The 23080-nt window shown below is 36.8% G+C and overlaps 1 protein-coding gene across 19 annotated transcripts in view; it reads left to right on the top strand.

Moving 5' to 3' along the window:
- Positions 1 to 23080, top strand: part of ppfibp2b (PPFIA binding protein 2b) — a 55801-nt gene that overhangs the window by 23281 nt on the left and 9440 nt on the right. For 5 of the 19 annotated variants that reach the window (XM_026202276.1, XM_026202274.1, XM_026202291.1 and 2 more), the window contains 15 exons: positions 3496 to 3582; positions 5394 to 5507; positions 8389 to 8526; positions 12152 to 12355; positions 13126 to 13218; positions 15538 to 15649; positions 16325 to 16360; positions 17664 to 17725; positions 17853 to 17928; positions 18040 to 18152; positions 18977 to 19044; positions 19251 to 19325; positions 19733 to 19793; positions 20025 to 20060; positions 20399 to 20540. In XM_026202276.1, the coding sequence (XP_026058061.1) occupies positions 3496 to 3582; positions 5394 to 5507; positions 8389 to 8526; positions 12152 to 12355; positions 13126 to 13218; positions 15538 to 15649; positions 16325 to 16360; positions 17664 to 17725; positions 17853 to 17928; positions 18040 to 18152; positions 18977 to 19044; positions 19251 to 19325; positions 19733 to 19793; positions 20025 to 20060; positions 20399 to 20540 (1417 nt within the window). The remainder of the gene's footprint in view (positions 1 to 3495; positions 3583 to 5393; positions 5508 to 8388; positions 8527 to 12151; positions 12356 to 13125; positions 13219 to 15537; positions 15650 to 16324; positions 16361 to 17663; positions 17726 to 17852; positions 17929 to 18039; positions 18153 to 18976; positions 19045 to 19250; positions 19326 to 19732; positions 19794 to 20024; positions 20061 to 20398; positions 20541 to 23080) is intronic. The other 14 variants (XM_026202275.1, XM_026202292.1, XM_026202279.1 and 11 more) reach the window with 10 other exon arrangements.

The raw sequence follows: 23080 nt of genomic DNA, 5'->3' as shown, positions 1-23080 counted from the left end.
TTTTTATCCTGTCCAGCTTCAATGATTCTGAGCTCATGCTCTTGAACACAAACAAAAACGCTTTCACTGACTAACACTTGATACTTGGAGTAGTAAATCAGGCAGTAAAATTCAATTTAAAGGTGGGAGTACGAACATCAGTGCGCACACCTGTTCTTAAGTGCAAGAGGCGTTGAAAAGCTTGTTTTCCATGGTTGATGTGGTTTACAAGGCATTGTGGGATTGCGGTAAGCCTGAGATGGGGAAGAATGTGTAATGTTGAAGAAAGGCACACGATGTAAAACTCAACCGGCCATTGCATTCCAAAGTAAGAAAGAAATTACAGTAATTATACTTCACAAGGTGTAACAGTATAAAATGCTGGGTTGGAAGAGGAATGGAATGCATTACTGTATTTCAGGGAGGGGTTGTACTGTAAAATTCTCAATATTGTCATACATTCTTGGACAGTGGGGTAATAATGATCACTGTAGTTTCTTCAGAAGTCATTTCAGGCCTTTACAGTTCTGCAAGCAGGCAGTGGGACATGAAAAAGGGGGAAATTCCAGGCCCTGTGGGTTGTCTTGCTTATAAACATCTCTCTGGTGAGGTAATAAATTTAATTGGTGCTCTAGAGAGCATCATGAATCTCACTCTTTGAACTTGAAACAAAGATGCTTTCTGTGGGTTTGGGGTTTTTAGTTCATTGTAAATTCATGTTCCAGTTGATGTTTATATGGTTTCCAGGTTAAAGCTAGCTCCACTGAAAGGCATAATGATAACTTATTAAATTAAATAAAACGTATGCATTTAGCAGATTCTTTTATCCAAAGCATCTTACAGTGCATTCAGGCTATCAATTTTTACCTGTCATGTGTTCCCAGGGAATCGAACCCCCAACTTTGCGCTAGCTTGCTTGCTAACGCAACGCTCTACCAGTTGAGCTACAGGAACACTTATAAACTTATAAACCGTTAAAGACAGAACTACTGTAAGCTGCAATGTATTTGCATTTGTTGAAATCATCAGTCCACATTATTTTTTAAATAATCATGTTCAACAGCAGAATTCTTGGTGAAAAATTCATTACCCATAATTCTGCAAAGACTCCCCACCGATCAGTAAATTGTCCATGACAAAGAACTGTTTAGCACCATGCCCACCCCTATGAAGCACTAGTACTTAAATATATACATGACCAACCTCTTTAAATGAAGTTTTACATTTATCCAGCATTTTTTATAAGATGATATCATTAGCAATGCTTTATTGGATTGTAGTTCTGTCCCTCATTAAAGCTGTGAAGTACACAGTTTAGTTGTTGGCATCAAGGCAAGTCAATCTGTAGTATAACATGTATGAAGTGATATATAGAGTTTGGTGAGCTGTTTCTCACAATATGTTCATATTTACTCACTTGAAGAGTTACATAACTATGTTTTTGGAGTTCCTCACATTTTCTTCTGAAATCAGGCTTTCTTCTCATTACCTGTTTCCCAGAAAATAAATAACCTCAAGCCGAGTTTAAACTTGCTGTGGACTGCAATTACTATGCAATGCAATGAAAGCCTCATGTTTGAGGACTGAGCACTGCCTTTAGAAAGACATAACCCTGTAACTCCTCCAGACAGCCGGCCCTGTAAACCCTGAGTAGACAGCTTTATTGTGAGAATTGACAGCTCTGGACACAGCAAAAGCTTTTAAAGGACAGAGATTATCCGTGTGGCTCTGCTAGCTTAGCGCTGACAAGTGACAGTGTCTTATCTCGCACGCTGCGACATACTGTATTTACTGACATGTTTTCTGCAGATATAGTCTGAATGGGCAGAAGATTTATTTGATCATTAAACATTTTTCAGCTTATGATAATTTGTTATGCTAAATTGGTAAATGTTCTATCTGTTTGTCCATATTTGCTGAAAAATTGACCTTTTCGCAAAGACACTTACTTAGTTACCGTCACTTAGTTACTATTGCTATGTCTGACGAGCCATGCTGCTCTCGCGTCACACATCCCAATCTCATGCAGGGACAAATCGCAGAGCAAAGAAGAAACTGACAACACACCGACAGAGCAGGTTACTTCTGGTATGAAACAAAGTCTCAGCTTTTAAATATTTTCATCTTTTTAAAGAAATTCAAACAATAAATACGGTTTTGTGGCTTGTGTCATGACAGATCGGTACAGCACTTCAGTTCAAGCGGCACATGATCCGATTATCTTTTTATTTTTCTGTCTTTCTCTCTGTCAGTCTGTCTCTCTGTCAGTCTGTCTGTCTATCTGTCTCTCTGTCTGTCAGTTTCTCTGTTTCTCTGTCTGTCAGTTTCTCTGTCTGTCTGTCTGTCTCTCTGTCTGTCTGTCTCTCTGTCTGTCAGTTTCTCTGTCTGTCTGTCTCTCTGTCTGTCTCTCTGTCTGTCTGTCTGTCTGTCTGTCTCTCTGTCTGTCTGTCTCTCTGTCTGTCTCTCTGTCTGTCTGTCTGTCTGTCTGTCTCTCTGTCTGTCAGTTTCTCTGTCTGTCTGTCTGTCTGTCTGTCTCTCTGTCTGTCTCTCTGTCTGTCTGTCAGTTTCTCTGTCTGTCTGTCTGTCTGTCTCTCTGTCTGTCATTTTCTCTGTCTGTCTGTCTCCGTGTCTGTCAGTTTCTCTGTCTGTCTATCTGTGTGTCTGTTTTTATCTCTGTCTGTCTGTCAGTTTCTCTGTCTGTCAGTCTCTGTCATTCTCTCTGTCTGTCTGTCTTTCTGTATATCAGTTTCTCTGTCTGTCAGTCTCTATGTCATTATCTGTCTGTCTGTCTTTCTGTCTGTCTGTCAGTTTCTCTGTCTGTCAGTGTCTATGTCATTATCTGTCTGTCTGTCTTTCTGTCAGTCTCTCTGTCGGCCTCTCTGTCAGCATTTCATGCTGTTGTTTCTTTTTCCATGGTTATTGTGACCCTCAAACCTTATGCAAATGACCTTATTAATTTGTAATGAGCTCCTTTATTGTTTCTATTGAATGGATGTCAAAGCTGTCAGTTAATTTGGCGCCAGTATGTCATTTATCACATTTAAAACCACAGGTTCATAAAAGTGGTCAAGCAGGTTAGCTTCTCCTCTTACACACCTCTCTGTTGACTTTCAGTTTCTGTGTATGTGTACCTGGTATTACCTACGTTATGGAGACCAAATTCCCACAAGTATAGTAATACCAGTAATATTTTACATTTTGTGGATATTATTTTGGTCCCTGAGAGGAAAACAGCTTTAAAATCTAAAATAGCAGAAGGTTTTGTGTGAGGGGTATATTTAGGGGTAGGGGTAGGGTAAGGGAAAATACAGTTTGTACAGTATAAAAACCATTACACCTATAGATGTCCATGAATGTCCCCACAATTTGATTATAACCTGAAACAACTTGCACTGGGGATATTTGGGTTCTTGTGAGGAAAAACAGCCACTTCAAGTGATCAAGTCGCAGAAGTTCACTTACAATCCAGAAGACTTCTCTGTTTTAAAACACATGTACACGTGTGTGTCTCCACAGGTTAACCTCCAGTGCTCAAGCAACAATGAGACCTATCAAGAGCGGCTGGCGAGATTAGAAGGGGACAAAGAGTCTCTGGTTCTCCAGGTGAGATCTTTCACTCAGGCCTCCAAGGCATTTCAACTCAGCATTATAGTCACAGTGTCAACACAATTAGAAGACAACTAGCCAACATGCATGTAAAACCTCCCAGGGTCAAACCGGGGGACTGTGGTGTCTCTGTGAACATAGAGTCATGTGACACTGCCGCGCTGCAGCCCTTGGTGACACAGCTGCCTGTCTAATGCACAATGGGATGGTCGTAGATCACATAGCTATGGGACAGTCTGTAGACAGGTTCGGGGGTTGGTGTAACTCGACATTTTACGAAGCCTTGATGGTGGACACCACAGTGAGAGTTTAGACTATTTTTAGCTTTTGAATGGCATGTGTTTACTGTAAACAAGCATTCTTATTTGTGTTCATTTAACAGAGGTTTTTCCAAAGCAGACATCCGGCTGTAAACAGTAAATATTTGTCCAGAATATGTAGTTGCTGACTTCTATATCATTCAGTTAATAAATATGATAAAATTTTGGCAATGGCAATTTATCATCCATCAAACATAATCTGTAGGTCAGATTGCTTATGGTTTGTGCACACCAAAACTTTGCACATGGGTCCTGCTTAATGTTGTTTTGTATATATTAATGAGAAATAAACCCAAAAGCTATCATATCCATATACAGTATTTTGTTCTAATTACACAAAAAATCTCAAGCTTTATGGGCTTTTAAGAAATTAATTCGTTTATCAACTCTACGTGAGATGCTAAGTGCTACTTCCTCTCACGGTCTCACCGCTGATTCCCGATGGTTTTAGCAGACAAATACTCCGAGTCGCCCCCTGTCATTTTAAAGATTAATACAATGGTGAACACGACAAGTATAAACACTCGTCCGTTTGGGAAGATGTGTGTGCAGTCAGCAGAGGCTCGCTCTGCAGAGCAGGTGCGAAAATATAAACAAGGCTTCAATCATGTGTTCTGCACAAATTGAAAAATTTCAACTCGAGTGAGAAATTCACATGACAAGTTGTCACACAAGCCAATCAGCAAAGAGCTTATCGACACGTCCAGTTTGACATCCGGTTGAATCAGAAAAGGGAAAATTGTATTTATTAACATGAGTGATGCAAAAAAACACTGAGTAATCTAGAGCGAGTAATGTAAAAATGTGAATATTCGCTTTGTTTTTGATGTGCACAAACCATTAGGAAAATACTAGCAAACCTCTCCTAAGCATAGTTTAATAATTTATTACTGTAGTAAGAACATTGTAGATTAATTATTAGTAGTTGGCACGCAAACAAATCTAGGAACTGTTTCATAATCACCACAGAGTATTTAAGGCTTACTTGTAGAAAGTATTATAACATAAAAAAGTTACACACTTCACCTTTAAGAAGTTAGGTTGTCTAACTCTGCAACAAGTGTCAAAAAAGTGGCCCTTTTCCATAGTCCTGCCCCTCCTGCTCTCTGATTGGTGCATTGTCTTGAGCTCTAAAACACTGATGAACGTGATTGGCTCCTTATGCCCTCAAGGTGTTGTTCTTCTCCTTTTACCTGTCCTGCTGGTTGGCAGTCTTTCAGTTGGTGCTGAACAAAAGGACACTTTCAAAACAATTGAAACTCAAGCAGGCACACATGTTAGCATGGAAGTGTGTCAGGGCGAAGGCATGGCTGTTTTTAACCCAAATTTGCACATTTGAAGGACTACATCTCTCTGCTGTTTGGACTTTGGAGTTGCATGTGTGTTGCAATCGTCAATTAGCATATCTGTAGGAGGAAACGACCGAGAAACACTGGCCAGGTTTCATGTTAGCCTGAGTGAACGTTGTCTGCTGTCTGTTGGTTCTAGGTGAGTGTTCTCACTGACCAGGTTGAAGCTCAAGGAGAAAAGATCAGAGATCTGGAAAGTTCCCTGGAAGAACATCATCACAAACTCATTTCTACTGAGGAAATGCTCCAGCAGGTAAGATCACATACTTGCTGTCATTTACCTCAAGTTTTAAGCAGATATCAGCGAGAAATAAAGAAGAGACATTTAAAATAATTCAATCTTCTGCATGATGGTTTTGGTTGAAGAAATTGTGAACTTTTTCTAAAACTGAAACCTGAGCAGTCTATGGTTTTCCATCAGTTTCAGATGTAACGGTGTAGACTTAATTCAGATTAAATGTTCAGACTTGGTACATATTTTCAGTGTACTTGATTTATGGATGTGGGTTGCCAGTCCTGGCATAATTATACCTTTAAACCTTTATATCCATGTATGTCTCTGCAAAGTTAGTTGTTTGTTTGTGTGGATGTTATTACGATAAAGTATGAGGAAAGTGCATGTTTTTCATATGTTTACTGTGTGATTAACTGGCTTAAGATGGTGGATTTGTAATAAAACTCTTTTAGTCACTATGTTAGTGGCTGTTTGCTGGCAACTGTCCGTTTGATTTGCATAGAGAAATGGTTTAGTTTAATTTCTAAAGTACTGTTTTTGAAACCGCTATGTTCCTTTAGTATTGCCAAGTGAAACCACAGACGTGAATGCTTTGTGGGGAGAATATTAATGTTTTTAGTATCTGCTGAAGAAATACACAGACTTACTCGGACAGAAAGGATTTGAGTCATTGTGTACAAAAGGTTAAATGATTAATGTGTTTTGCACGTCAAGGTTTTTTTTATTTTTATTCTGCGGGTCAATTATTGATTAATTCATGAAATAGTATTTAAAACAATTATAACTAATATACATTATAACACAATGATAGAAAATATTGTTATGTAATTTAGATACATAAAGAATAATACAATTAATTTAGAAATGATATAATCTATATAACATACCACATCAGTTTCATACCAATTTAAGGTTATATTAATGAGAATGGCCCACTTTGCCTGGGATCATGTTCAGGATTCCATAACAGAACGGCTGTGCCAACAATCATATCGAGATGGAATGCTGAGATGGAGCGATGGAGAGAGCCCTCATGTTCTCCTTGCTTGATGGGGCAAGTAAACTCACAGCTTAGACATGGCAGTTTTTTTAAATACCATAGTTCTTTGTTGGCTTCTTTGTTCAATATGATGTTGAAATGTGCTGTATTGCTTACCAAAAGTGCAAAGAGCTGTTTTATAGTTTATGAATTATGATAATACTGTAGCTTTTCCCCAAGTGGAAGTTTGTGAACCCCTAGAGGTTTTCTGAAGGAACTGCAGGAGATTCAAGATATTTTAATAGAAATGTCAATGCTTAATTCAATTTAAGCCCTCACGTTTGTTTGTTTTAATTGTATTAGTTTTTTTAAGCTGTTAAATTTAGAAAGTAAATATTATTATTGTAAGAAAAATTGTTTAAAAAAATGAAAATGCAACATTGTAAAATGTATTTTATTCTGAAAAGTTCACATTAATTTGAAGTAAAGTAAAAGCTAGCCTCGGACTGATTTAAGTATTTATTTATTTTAATAAACTGCACTAGACCTGGATGTTGAGTAGGTTACTACATGGGTGTTTTTGTACATTGTATGAATATACATTTTTCTAGTTATTCAAAGCTGTATAATATTTTATTAGAAATGCCAATTTAAAAATATTTTATATATATTTAAACTCCAAGACCCTAAATGGCCATAATAAATATTTAAAAGGCTCAATGGCTTTTACAGTTGTAAGTGATTTACTGGATATGGGTTATGGATATATATATATATATATATATATATATCCATAACCCATATCCAGTAAATCACTTACAACTGTAAAAGCCATTGAGCCTTTTAAATATTTATTATGGCCATTTAGGGTCTTGGAGTTTAAACGGTCGAAAACCCCTTCTGTATGATCTAGACTGTGACATTGGTGGCTGATTGTGACTCATGCTTACTGTATTTCATCAGTCTACCAGGAAACTTTGTGTTGTTTTCATTGTATCCACAATTTCTCAATTGCATTATATCCACCTTTTTCTTCCCATAAAAGTGGGCGCAGCCATTTGCAAATTCTATGTTTCTAGCTTCCCATCTCATCAATTGTTGATTGGGGGATGCTTCTATTAGATTAAACTAATATGAGAAAATATATTTAGAGACATGAGCACACAATCTGAGCTTTCTGATCATTAGAACAACATGGGACTTTTGTGTTCTTCTTCAGAAACTACAAAGAGGAAGTCATACGGTGAAAGAGGAAGTGCAGTTATTTGAAATCCTCAGTCGGTGTGTTTGAGGGCAGTGCTAGACATAAGCATCACTAGGACCAGAAGAAATCTGCTGACATTTTTTTTTTGCACTTGTATGAAAAATTGAATAAATTTGTCAAACGTTTCAATAAAGAGATGTGTGTGAAGTGGACCTTTTCTACATGATACTATATTGTAATACTGTGTAGTTTTGTATGGTTTAGGAATATTGTAATCTTTGACCACAATAGTAAATATCAAAATGCCACAGTTTTACCGCCTGATACCATAATTGTTTCACTGCAATACTTTTAGTTTTTTAATGTGCACAAAACTATATATGCCCTTTTTAATCACTTGTTAGCAAAGGTTCTCAGAGTCCTGCTGTATTTAGCCCATAGTGTCAGGAATGCTGAGAAACAAAGTTTCCCTCTTTTGGCCCTCCCGACTTTCTCACATACAGGCACCAGAGAGTCAGAGGAAGTAAAAATAGCGTTCATTGCTTGAGTATATTTAGCGGCGCTTAGCTTCGGCCTAAGCGTTACTATGAGAGAACTTGGCAGTGGAGCAGCGAGGAGCGTCTGTGTGCTGTGTGATTGTCACTGTATACAGTACAACTGTGTGGGTGTGTTTGTGTGTCACCATGCGTTCACCAACGTGTGTGTGTGTGCTTTAGGAGCTCGTCAGCCGAACCTCACTGGAGACGCAGAAACTGGAACTCATGGATGAAGTTTCCTATCTGAAACTCAAGCTAGTCGGCATGGAGGAGGAACACAACCATATGGACGAACAGCAGAAACATCATAAAGCCGAGGTACTGTGTCAGTCTGTCAGCTCATACAGGGCAGTGGGTTCATCTGTTATGAGATAGTATTTGTTTAACATCATATTATTGTAGTTCCCTAAATGAGACTTATTTAAGCCCATGGCTGTTTACTTCCTCTGTTTGTGCAGATGTCACAGCATTAGTACTCTATATCAATACATTGTTTTCATGATTCTCCATTTTATTATCACAGCAAATAATTTAATTGAATAAATATTATAGAATAATTTAGAATAATTTTTATGTTATGTGCTTACTCATCATTATTAGTTTCTTTTCTAGGTGGCTTAATTTATTTTTGCATTGTTTTTTTTGTTCTTGTTTGTAAGTTTTCATCTAATAATTTGATTTCTTTTCAGCTTTATTTAAATTACAGAAATTGAGAAATATTTTCAGATTTAGTTAAACTAAAAAAGTTAACATTATTATTTTTATTTTAGTAACTAACAATTTATACTATATAAACTATAGAAATATTAAGTGATACACTATATATTTAATATAATATTTAATATATATAATATTAATGTTTAAGTTGTGTGTGCTTGTATAAAGTCATAATAATTTATATATCTTTTATATTTTATTATCAATTTGGTACTGATATACCAGTAATTTTGACACCCCTAATATCAGGAATTGTTTGACAACTGTTATGTTTTCCTGTTTCCTCATAAAGTAATACTGATGAATACTTTATAATGCTGGTTTAGATTTGTTGACTGGATGATGTTATTTAGGTCTTTTTGAGTGTCTGTGTCTTGTTGTCCACCTGCTGGCCCTAATTCAATTGAATCCACACACACCGAAGCAGCCATTTCAGTATATGTGTTGTTATATACATTTAGAGGTATATTGATAAAAAAGTATATGGTCCTATTGAAGAGTAACTAATTTTTGACACAACATTGTCGTTACCAAGAGCTTCATGTTGAAATCCAAGATCAGTAAACATGCTCAAAAGGTTTTGAGCTGACATTTAATCTGGTGTTTCCATATGCCGCTTGGAAACATAACTAGGGAACAGGGAAGTTGTGGGGGCTTGTTTATGTTGTGGTGTGTGTATGTAGATCCTGTAGTTTTATCACCTCTTAACACCTAATTACTTATCGGACTCACAGTGTAATGCACTGTGTGCAGAGCCAACAGACTAAACTGAGACTCCGGAAAACACCATAAAACTTTAAAGGAGCATCTGTTCTGAGCTTTATTTATCTTGAACATTCTACATCTTTGGTTTTCTGTCTAAAAATGGAATGGTCTTTCTTTCAAAGCATTTTCCAAAACAAGAAAGTGGACGGGATTCCAAGGGCCATGGGAAAACCTAGAAATACCAGAGAATTCACAGCCTTGTAGAGCCATGGAAATGAATAGGAATGTAAATTCATGGGAATTTTCATAGTGAGCATACATTTGCTTTGGTATCCTCAATCAAAAGCCATTGGTAATTAGAAAACTCTCTCTCTTCAATTTCTATACAAGTATGTAAGCATTCTCCTGGTGTTTGATTTCAGGTAGGTATACCAAGAACTCAAAACAGGAAGGAGTTTGACTCTGAGCCAAAAGATGTCTCATTGTTATGTATTTGTCATTCGTTTGAGTTGGGCTATCACACAGCCTCAGCCTTTCCACACTGACAGTGTGCTTTACAGAAACATGATTTACAGCTATGTACACACACCCAGGCAATTACACATGCACATTCAAACCCTACGTCCCACAAATGCTCCCGGTGCCAGAAAGGCAATGCGCTGATAAGGGAAGATGCTAATCAGTAGAGGCACAAAAGCATGCGGTGGATCTAAATGGGAGACAGTGACAGGCAGTTTGATGAACGTAAAATGACAGACGCCAGAAGTGCTCAGTGCTTGTCTTGACGAGTGTTCAGCTGCACAAAACATGCACACACTTTTTAACACGTATCTGCAATGGGTGTCATTCACCTTTAGAAGTGAAGCGAAAACAGAATGAAAAGGTGTTAATGGCTGTTCAGTTATGTGTGTTGCATTTTGCAGTTAATATTTATACTTTTTTGAAATTTGAATGTGTAGCCTTAATCTTTCTAGTCAAATCAGTAAAAAGTGCACATCTTGCTTGTTACAAAAGTATGTGCATATTCTGTGACTGGTGGTTAATGTTGAAATTTCTGGGTTTACGGAGTAATGACTCAGTCTTGTAAATCTCTCTTTCTTGCATCTTCTCATAAATCCATAGCGTCACGGCACAGTGTTGGTTGTGTTGTAACTGAGCTCTCCTTGCATTTGTTGCATCAACAAACACTGTCCTCAAGGGTGACAGCTGCAAGGCTCCGTTGAGCGGGACAGAATGGCAGAAATTCACTTTGAACATACCACAGGCGCAAAACACTTTCGCCACACACATCTCCCCCACTCACAAACCTTTAGCATAGAGCTAAATATAAACTTGGAACGTGTGCCTTATCATCAGCTTTAGTATCCGTGGGGAATATCATATGAAACTTCCTCTGGCTGACAGCTTTTGCATTTCTGTCAGAATAGCCCAGATTAGCCTGACTAATCATTCACGTTTTCACAAGTGAAAAACAAACTGAATGTTAACATACTTTTTGCTAAAGTCAGATCTTGTAATCAGTACGTAGTACTGTCATATGTGCCAGATGAAGTATTGCATTATTATTTATTACTCATCTGGACATTTATTAGAATCCCAAGCACCTGCATTTTATTTTCTGAAATGTTGTATCTTGGTTCCCAGAAAAGCTTGTCCTCATATAGACCCTTCTTTAAATTGAGAAGTAGGTCAGTAGTTTTTTTTTTGTTTTTTTTACTGGCAAAGAGTAGGTCACAAATCAAGTCCTTTCACCACCTTTACCATTTATACAGAAGAACATTATTTCAAGCATGACACATAATGCTGACAACATGTAAGGTATGTGAATATACACTGTTGAAAATTGGTAGTGAAATGAAGATATTTTTCATGAAATCTGAGAGCTTTCTGTTCCTACATAGACAGTAACGCAACTGAAATCTTCAAGATCCAAAGAGGTAGTAAAGACGTTTTCAAAATTGTCCATGTGACATCAGTTCAAGTGTAGTTTAATGAATCAATGAACGCATGTCAAAGACTGACACGGAAGAGAGGAAAATGTTAAATAAAGTTATTTTTGTTTTCTTTGCACACAAAAAGTAACTTCTAGCTAAGTTTGAACCACTGATCTCACATGGAATATTTTATTGATGTTCTTACTATTCTGGACCTTGAACATGGTAAAACCCTTGCTGTCTATGCATGGTCAGAAAGTTCTCCGATTTCATCAAAAATATTTATGTTCTGAAGATGAACAAAGGTTTTACTGGTTTGGAAGACATGACTGTGAGTAATTAATGGCAGAATTTTCATTTTTGGGTGAACTATCCCTTTAAAGGACCTCCAGAAATGCTTGTCTGGAGTGTACATGTGATATATTAGATATGAAAACCAAAAGCGCACAAATCCAAAGAATAAATATGCCTATTCAGATAACTCAGATTAATCATAAGACCATATATGTCTATGTATAACTGTTTCCAAATCTGATCAACGTTTTCCTTTTTTTTTTTTTCTGGCTTTCTTGTTTTTGCTCTCTCAGAGTGTGGTTAATCTAATTAGTGAACTACAGGAGCAGATGTGTAAATTCCAGGAGGAAATCAGCAATCGCATTCAGGAGCAGAGGGCCCTGGAGAGCCTGGGGGACAATGGCACACGCGAGGCTCTCGACCAGAGCCCCGATGTGGGCCTTGGTGCATCGGATGCTGAGGAATGCAGCTGCCGCTGTAGAAGCGGAGGAGAGAATGTAGGCAGATCCTCATTACGTGGTGGACTTACTTCAAGACCCTGTTTTTATCTCCTTGCTTTACCCTAAAACATAACCATTCCCCATCTCACTTTTGGACACTCCAACAGGAATTACTACTAACTGACTCTTCCTACAGTGAAACCAATGTGTCTGCGGGCTCCACTGTGGGAATCTCATGGTTTTTGGTGTTTGCAGTGTGTTCCAATGACAGAATCTTATGATTTATTTTGGGTGTAAACCTGCATGATGGAAGTTCACTAACGCTAACGGTTGCTGAGTAGTTCCAGAAAGCTTCCAGAAGGGCTGTGGGCTTAGTGGTGACCCTATTAGATTCTTTCTCCTTGATCAATTCTGATATTTGAGGACTCAAGGTATCTTACCTATAGAAACTAATAAGGTTTTTCAGGAATCTCCAGCGCTTTCTTGTCGTTTAACTGCACGGTTTATGGGTTTCATTGGTCAGTCCAAACCCTTTCTCTTGAATTCCTTTGTATTGATGTGAAAGCCCTTAGTATGGATCCCCTAAAGTGAAACTTGCAGAAAAAAAGCTCCTGGAACTTTCGAGTGTACACAAGAACATTTTTCCACATGCACAGGAAAGTCTCAGGGTTAAATGTTTTCTGCAAACGCAATTTAGGGGATCTGTACCTTAGAAAGAAGCATAGTTTTTCCAGGAGTTGTTGCCAGAATGGCTGGATATTTGCCATGGCAAGGTGGTTTGTAATTGTTCTTCTTTGTTTCTGCTATTCTTCTGCTCTATTCATCAGGCTTTGCTACAAGAGCTACGCCTTCTTAAGAGCAAAGTTGAAGAACTGGAGGGGGAGAAATCACAATATGAGAGGAAGCTCAAAGCCACTAAGGTAATGTAAATTTAATCTGGAATCCTATTAGACTTCAGCCTAGTAATTGGTGCTCTTGTGGTTCTGTTTTGTTCATTACAAACTTTAACTGCCCCATCAGCATTCACTAACAGTCTCTTTATCCATGTTGGCTTATCCCCAAATTGCAAACTCTTGTCAATGCAACTTCATGCGTTGACCCCGTAACTCTTCTATACATACTAATAGGACTTTTTATTCAATTGTTCATTGCATTCTCACAAACTCTTCAGCTCTCAGCATAATGAACGTCCCTCTTGCGTTCTCTTTTCCTCCAGCTTTCTATCACCTATTCCCTCCATGTCTGTTACCAGTCTCTCATGACCAAGCTTTCTACACTGAAGCTCACGGTTGAGCACACTCAGGTAGAACGACAGCATTGGGAGGAGCGCTGTCGGACAGCTCAGGTGCTTAACCCCGCTCCCCCTTCTTATCCCTTGTCATCCTTCCTGAGGAGTAGGACACAAAGGAGAGGGCGAGGATGACCCTGTCCAAAAATGGCACCCTTAGTCCTTTCGGTTATTTGAGTTCACATGAAGTAATGTTGCTGGATATCTGACCACACCCTTTAAGATTTATTGACGACACATGGGAAATATGCTTTTGAATCATAAAATGGGACACCCTGCGGTCTTGAGGACCACAGGGACGTCCAACAATTAAAGACCAAATGACTGCAAGTTTGCATCAAGAGTGCCATTTAAGACAGGGTTGCTTTCATAATACTTCCACCCCTGCTCAAGATTTGGGGGTCTACGTTTTCCAAGCTTTGTCATAGTTTCTTGAAAATGTCCACTTCTTTGGTTGTTATGCCTCTCTGAGCTCCCAGTCCTTGTGCCTCTTGAACCCTCGTTTTATGTGAATCCAATCCAGGCCAAATTTTTTCAGAGCTTAGCTAAAACCCCAATCAAACAAACCTGAACCACTTAATCAAAGTTTTCAGCATCACTAAAAACATTCTGGGAGGTGGCCTTCCAAGAGCAAGATTAGTCACCCGTTTTATGTAACAGGCATTCGGTCAGTTGTTGACAATCTACTGAATATTGTGCAGAAATCTTACAGCTTAAAGATCCCCAGTTTTTAATGCAGACCTGTTTAGACGGCTTGCAATTGCTCTCGAAAATTTGAGCCTATAATAGAGGTCTACATGGTTCAGGGGCAATCTTTTAAAACACATTATGTGTTGAAGTGAGTAGTGTAGTTAAACCAGACGTGGATAGGCTACTATAGATAATCTATCGCTGTTTGCCTTGTGCTTATTGATGAAATAAGCATGTGTATGTTTGTGTGAGTATTTGCGTATTAGATTAGGTATGCATGACTTCATCCTCTGGCAGATTGTAAGGTTTGTCTGTATTGGGAACAAGGGATGAGCAGTTCAATATGGGGATACAAACAGATTCACACACTATATCTGAACATACAATACATTCTTTATTTACATTACATTATGTATTTTTGTTTTTCTATAGCATTTAATGAAATACTACAAATGCATTTTCCCTAGTTCACTCATATTTGCCTGTTACTACCCACATAACCTTCTCTCTGTTTGACTAATCAATGACAGATGGGGCAATGTTCATTTGTGTGCCATTGGTGGCACAGAAATCAGAGAAGGTCGTCTGTGTTATCTGCTAACATTTGAGCATTTACAAAGTCAGGACACTGATGTAAGGAATCTGCTGCCAAAGAATTTTGTTCCTATGGGTATGGCCGGTGTAATCTCTTCAAGCTGATATAAAGCGAGAGTCAGAAATCTATCATATCTAGAGAGTTAAAATGTGGAAAGAGTTGTTGTGTTTGTTAATTCATCATCTTAAAAATTCAACCTTGTAGCCTGCTATAGTACCAGCGTAGCTACTTGAATTGGTGTTCTGTAAAATCATGTCTGAGCATGATGATGGTGGTGGTACAGTATACGAATGTTAGCAATATGCTAAACAGAAAAGGCTTACTTGTTTGTGGTAGTCCAATTTTTTTTGTTTCCTGTTTTGTGACAATATAGTTGGTGTTTTTAAGTGTGGAAGTACCATTTGTCACCCTCCAAAATGGTGAAGGTCATTTAACCTTTTTACCCCATTGTGCCTGTTGCTTTTGTGTTGACAATGTCAGATTCCCCTGTTCTCCCAAAAAACATTAATGTGATGAGTATGATATTGAAGATTCACCGTGACGTTGTGTAAAATGTGGACCTCATTGTTTTCTTTCTTATGTAAAAATGTCAAATTATGGTTAAAGCTGAAGATATCTTACCGTTATCTGAAATTTGCTGATCTGCTAATGTGGTTCTTTTTTTAGACAGAGATTGCCAAACTCCAGCAGCTGCTTGTTACAAAGGATGCTGAAATCGAGTGTCTACAGAACCAGCTTCTGTCCCGAGGAACCATCAGCAATGACATCACAGAGAGAGGTACCTCTAAGAAGATTAATCCCAACGGTTGCTGAAGTGAGGCCTCAATGCAGAATAATTTAGCATCACATTAATAAAAATAAAAAAAAGATACTTTTCACTAATAAGGGACAAAATTGGACCTGAAACACTTAATAATTAAGTATATTTAGTCATTAAGTCGTTTTGCACATTAGGGCTTAGCTTTCAGAAAATGTGGATTTCATTCCCTTGTTACGCCTAAGTTTGGCACAGTTTAAAACCCTGATTGGTTTGACTGTTGATTATTGGTATTCTAGCAGAAATATCAAAATTAAATAGACAAAACGTATATAATACTAAATTAGTTTGTGTGTGTGTGTGTGTGCACGAGAAATGAGTAACAGGGTTGTATAAAAACATTTTGTTTAATATTTATTTCTTATTATAACATGGGTAACAAGGATGATTGATCTAACATGCTAGATCAATTTTACTTTAAATGGTAATTAATCTAACATATCTAACAGGTTTTACATATTTTTTTGCCTCTGTAATAATCTGACACCAGTGTACTCTGTTTGTGGAAAGTACCAAAAACTAGCTGCATGGGAGTGGCGATGTGTGTTGGAAACTGTTCATGTGAGTGTTGAAATTACTAACATATGGATCTTTTTGGTAATCACTATGGCCTCTGCTGTTCACCGCTCCCTGTAGTAGAGGAGGTGTATAAGAGAAAACTGAAAGACAAACGTAAGCACACATTTCAAAGTCTCAGATCCTCCCATGCTGTCCCCCAGTTTGATTCAGCTGCCCCTTAGCATCTCTCTGTCAATCTGACTAATGTACACTGGCATGCTGTCAAGCCTGTCGCACCAATCCCCTCAATGGCTTCCTGTGTGTGTGTGTGTGTGTTTGTGCATGTGGAGGGGGTGTTAAGTGGCTGATTCATGCTTGTCACACCCCGCAGCCACTCATTGCTTTCCCATGGTTCTGTGAGCTAAAACTCATTAATGCAGGACCAAGGCCAGTTCAAAAAAAGAAAAAGACCCGATGAATCAACTACTATGTTTTGTATGTTTTCGAAATTCATTGTAGCACATTGTTGCAGTTAATCTCATAATTTGTGCATTATTAACAGCCCAGTAGTGGGTGTGTTTTATTGCCTGTGAAGTGTTACTCCGAGCCATCACAGTGTGTGAAAAGACTTTGATTTTATGTGATGTTGTTAAATATATATAGTACATATTAAAAAAAAAAAGTATGCAGTAAAATAAATTAAAATACAAAAATTAAATTGCTTCATAATATGGTAAAAATTAAATGTATAAATTTAAATATGCTAAATATAGAATTAGAAAATATTATTCACAAAATATTAAATAAAAAAAATATAGTTGGCTTTGATTTTATTTGTCATTTATTCCTATATATTCTGTTTAATATATTAGATAATAATTTAAAAAAATATTAAATTGGCCCATTGTATTGAAAAACATGAAAATATCATTCTTAAAATGTAATATTTATTTACTAATATTTTGAATGTTGATATATATATATATATATATATATATATATATATATATATATATATATATATATATATGGTTATGACTTTATTTATTTTTGTCTATAATGTCGGTTACAGAGACAGTTTTTCTGAGCATGACGTTTTGCTATGAGTCTTGGAGTAATTGACTGCTTTGCAAAAAGCATGTGTCAGTCTGGACAAGCATGTACTGTACACACTTACAGAGAATGTTATTTCACCTGTCAACTACTGTAATTCTCTTGGCAAACCTTCAGAAAGACCATCACATCTTTCTGAACTTTTCAGGAGGTGTAGTTTACTTCAACATTATCTATTTGTGTGCTTTGTAAATCGAGTGTGTCGCCACAGTGCAGTGTTGGGGAGTGACTAACTAAAAGTAAAAACATTTTATATAGCTTGACTGTAGTTTTGGGGGAAAAAAACTGTATTTTAAATTCCCCAACACTGCCATAATGATGTAATGTGGTGCATATTAAGTTTTGTTTGCTCTTTCTGTTACAGATCAAGAGCTGCAGAGGTTAAAAACTGGAATGGAGACACTAATAGCTGCCAATAATCAAAAGGTAAGCAAACATCTGTGTGCTTTGCATTTGTCAACAGGTTTATAATCAGCAGGAAGCAGCATGCGTGTTGTAACAGGTAGAGGGGTTTGCTTATGGACTAAACATCAACTCTACTATGTTTCTGAAGGATCGACACATAGAGGAACTCAATCTTCTGTTGGGCCAGTACAGAAAATTGAAGGACGGCTTGGCCCTTTCTCAAGGTACCTTTGACGAAAACTTAATTTTACTGCTTTATTAATTTTTTTTTCCCACTGTAACTAGATGATTTTGACACTGAATGTGATTATCTGTCTCTCTCTCTGTCTCTTCAGTGGCCAATGATACGTTGCTGTCTGGCAGCAGTGAAGAGGATCTTAGTGGCAATCGAAAAATAAGAACCCTGACGCATAAAGCATACTCTGACATTGTCAGATCAGAGCTACAGGTACCGTTCAAGGTTTTAAACGGGTCATCTCACAGTAAAATTGCATGTTCTGGCTGTTTTGAACTTCATTTACAGTATATTCACTTTCTAGAACAACCAGACCATTAATGAAAAAACGGGTCATTTTGAAATAATCACAATGTCACAACCATAAGCACATTAACATAAGAATCTCATATTTTCATATTCACTAAGTAGTAATAATTTAGATACCGAAGTCTTGTGCTATATATATATATTTATATTAATTTATTTATATATATATATATATATATGTTTTTAAAAGGAATTATCTCATGCTACATGTATTAGAAATACAAAAATACAGAAAATTGTGAGATAACGTTCCAATTTAAAATAACTGTTTTCTATTGGAATATATTTTAAAATGTAATTTATTCCAGTCTTCAGAAATCATTCCAATATACTGATTTGTTGCTCAAGAAACATTTCTTACTTGCTTAAAAACTGTGCTGCTTGATTTTTTTGGAAACTATAATACACGTTTTTTAAAGCATCTTTGATGAATGTAAAGTTTAAAATAACGGAATTTATTTGAAATCTTTTGTAACATTTGAAATGTTTTAACTGTCACTTTTGATCAATTTAAAAGAACTGAATTTGAATTTCTTTCAAAAATAACAATCTTATTGACAAAAAAACAGTGGTGTAGAGTGTTTGAATAAACAGTTTAATTTGAAATTGCTGAGACAATTTGGAAAACTTCTAAAATGCTAAAACACAAAGGTGTAGATTATGATCAATTTGTCTCCATATTTCTTGGTTCATCTTTGGTTACGTTCCATGTATTTTACTCTCCACAGATGTCTTCCCGAGGCCCTTCGCCACTCCTTGTCTCTCCTCCATGTTTACAGAGGGAACTGGACTCCAGGTGAGCAAGAGTTTATGTTACTAACAGTACACTGATGACAGCAGAGTCTCTGTGGGCCGCTGTTCTTAATGGCAATAGGGATCAAGAGGCCTCTATGGGAGAAGGATCATTTTGCTGTCCCATTCGTCCCATTCAACCTAATGTGATTTTGTCAACTCTATCTCTCTTCCTTGCACTCCGTCCCATTCTATCCTTCTCTGGCCCAGCTGTCGCAGTATACAGCCCTCCATGGAGACCTCGATGGTATCCATTGGCGACTTGGGCTTTTACAGCAGACAATGGCAAGTGGAGTGTGTGTGTTTGTGCCTGTCTTAAAGGCTTTCTAAAGTAGCAGTGGCCTTGTTCTAGTGATGTTTTTGCCACACACCACACACGCTGTTACTAATCGCTCTAGTAGTAGCTTAAGTTTTTCTTCTGATATTTCAATGTTTTCAGTATTTCTTTGCGCATGTTAAATTAGGACATTATGCTTCATTTTGTTTCACAGCAATCAATTACCCAGATACATTAAGCAGAAATGATCATGTTGCAAATCTTTGGGACACGGTCATCAATCGTTTAGTTTTTTTACCATGTGTATGTGCTTCCGGCTTATATTTGATAGTAACCTGAACCAATAAGATGCTCTTATTCTGCAATAACATAAGCAAGGCTTGTTTAATATAATTGTGCATGGTTTTATTTTCAGGTCAATGCCACGGATGCTGTCCACCAGCTTGGAAGAACTCCAGAGCGGAAGCTTACCGATGGTACAAAAACCTGAATCATTTTGTATAAATAAATATGACTCTTTTGCTTCTTGTGCCCAACTAACTCATATCATTAACAAAATGCTTTTAGTCTGAATGTCTCAACTCAACGTATATCTCTTTGTTGCTAGATTAACATGAACAACAGTGCTTTGATTTTATGTGTTTCAACTAACAATGTGACTTATATGAGTGTATGTTTGTGTGTTTTGACTATTGTTTTTTCTTAAGCATGTAGTGGGCCAACCAGTAGAGGCTGTTTTAGAGGTACTATTAGCTAACATATACTAATAAACTACAGCAAACACAACACCAGAAGCACTACAGTCGCCTTTGCTGTATGCACATGCATTAGTTAACATTACGTATGCATATCTTTTTGTTTGCCTGGCTTATTTGAATAAAAATGCTTATTAACGAGAAGCCGCTTAGACCTTACATTCTTGTTGTTCTAATAAAATGTGTATTTGTTTATTTGTGTTTCATTCAATTCTAAAGCTGTTTGTAATTATGCATTTTAATGGTTAATATCATTTATAGCAATATGAAAATCATATTGTAAACATAAATATTTAAACGCTAAGATAAATGCATTTCTTCCACAGAACCGATATAATCCTGAAAATAACAAATTCCAGACGCTTCCGGGCAAGTTTAGCCGTCCAGAGCAGAACGGAGTGAGACTGCAGCAGTCTTCCCCTCTGCAGCTGTCACCTGATGAAAGTGAAGACAGCGAATTCAACCTGAGTAAGCTATTTTCTCACAGCACCCACAGTTAGTGAAGTAATAGTTAACCCAAAAACAAAAACGCCTATTCACTGCAGAGGAGCAAGTCACAAAATGCTACATTTGTCCAAATCTGTTGAAGAAACACAAACACAACAAAGCAAAAAGATGGAAAAACTAATTTGGACCTTGGATGGGCTGAGTAAATCTTCAGCAAATTTGAATTTTTGGGTGAATTATTTCATTAGCTAAAAAAAAATGAATATATTATACTGTCAATCGATTAATCACGTTGAATCACATGCAAAATAAAAGTTTTTGTTTGCATAATATTTGTGTGTGTACTGTGTATATTTTAGATTTGTGTGTATATATAAATACATGTGTTTATGTATGCGTAATAAATATACACCGTACACACACATATAGTGGCATGCAAAAGTTTGGGAACCCCTTGCAGTATCTGTGAAAATTTGAAAAATTTTAACAAAATAAGAGAGATCATATTAAATGCACGTTATTTTTTTTATTTAGTACTGTCCTGAGTAAGATATTGTACATAAAAAAATGTTTGCATATAGTCCAATATGCTGAAATTATAAAAATAACCCCATTCAAAAGTTTGGGAAAACCTTGGTTCTTAGTACTGTGTGCTGTTACCTGATGATCCACGACTTTCTTTCTGTTTTGTGATGGTTGTGCATGAGTCCCTTGTTTGTTCTGAACAGTTAAACTGAGCAGCGTTCTTCAGCAACAGAAGATACTTGTATGTTTCCCGGAACACAGATTAAGTACAATTTACCTTGATCTTAACATTCCTATAGTTTTCACCCCCCCCCCCCCTTAATGCATCTTGTTTCCTTCGGGAGCATCAGTGAACGTTTGAATCTTTTTAAATAGTTGAGTTTGAGTCCCTCTATTGTCCTCAGTGTGAAAAGATGCATCTCAAAATCATACAGTCACTGCTTGAAAGGGTTCAAATATGCAAAGATGCTGGAAAATTGAAGAATCTGCAGGAACTTAAAGATTTTTCTGAAGAACGCTGCTCAGTTTAACTGTTCAGAACAAACAAGGGACTCATGCACAACAATCACAAAACAGAAGGACAGTCGAGGATCATCAGGTAACAGAACACAGTATTAAGAACCAAGGGTTCCCAAACTTTTGAGTGGGGTTATTTTAATAATTTCAGCATTTTTTTTGGTCTTGTGGACTATATGCAAACATCTTTTATGTACAAGATCTTACTCAGGACAGTACTAAATAAAAAATAACATAAATTTAGTATGATCTGTTATTTTTTGTATATTATTCACATTTTCACAGATTCTGCAAGGGGTTCCCAAACTTTCGCATGCCACTGTATATTATGTACATTTAAATTTTTATATATATATTTTTTTAAACAAAAACTTTTTATTTTGGATGTGATAAATCACGATTAATCATTTGACAGCACTAAATAATATAAATATATATATATATATATATATATATATATATATATATATATATAAAGTGTATTCTTTGTATGTTTCTGTATACTCCCTGCATTTTTTTAAGCATGCATTCAGACACAGCCATAATCTTTATTATATGACATTATTAATACTGTATAACCTTAGCTGGTGTTATTGTGCTTGTTTGCTCTTCTATTTTTTGAGAACTTTTGTCCTCTAAGCTTTTTGACCATAACAGCTTTTTAACCATCTTACTCTGCTTTTTAACACTATGGTGTCTTTGCATGGGCTTCTGTGTATCTTCTCTTTACTCTTCCTCTCTGACTAATCCATCTCTTGGGCTGCGTGTGTTTCCCCTCTCTCGCTCGGTGCGAAGATCGCTGTCGAAGCGCCAGCGCTCCAGTTTTAGGTATTGTCCTCTCAATCTCACGTTAGCATGCGACCTCCGAGCACACGCTTGCTGTGTCATACTGGATTTAACCTAAGCTCTCCTATCCTGATTCTTAAAAGCTGAAGCAGAGGATTTTTATTTTTCCTCTCCCTCTTCCCTCTCAGAGATTAGACTTAGTTTGTACTGTATGAGCCTTGCTGCTTTGCTTTTAAAGTTTTCACACTTGATGTGATGCAAATATAATGTACTGTATATGGAAAAAAAGGAATTAGAAGAAAACCATTTGGGTTTCATGTAGGCTACAGAAATTTGATGCTAAAACTAGAAACGTTTACAAGCGTTTGCCCTGCTTTACTTAGTAAAAAAGAAAACCTGTCAACCCTACTATTACTGTACTACTACCGCACAATGCACATTTCTTAATAAAAAGCCTAAAATGTATTTAATTCTCACTATTCATTAGGATTGTATGATCTTTGAACATTATGCAAATGCAAAATATTTAAAGTGCACCTGAAGTATACTTGCAATAGTTCCACTTGAGCACAATCAAATAGACTTCAGTCAGTTTATCTTTAGTTGGACTTTAGCACTACTTCCACAAAATTAAGGCACATTAAGTACAACATTTCTTTTTACAATTTAGCAGACTATTACTTTTAGAAATGCATTTTTAGTATACTTATAGCATGAATTAAATGTATTTCAAA

The sequence above is a fragment of the Carassius auratus genome, chromosome 25 (assembly GCF_003368295.1).
Source record: "Carassius auratus strain Wakin chromosome 25, ASM336829v1, whole genome shotgun sequence".
NCBI classification, from domain to species: Eukaryota; Metazoa; Chordata; class Actinopteri; order Cypriniformes; family Cyprinidae; genus Carassius; species Carassius auratus.
This window is presented reverse-complemented; position numbering and strand designations above follow the sequence as displayed.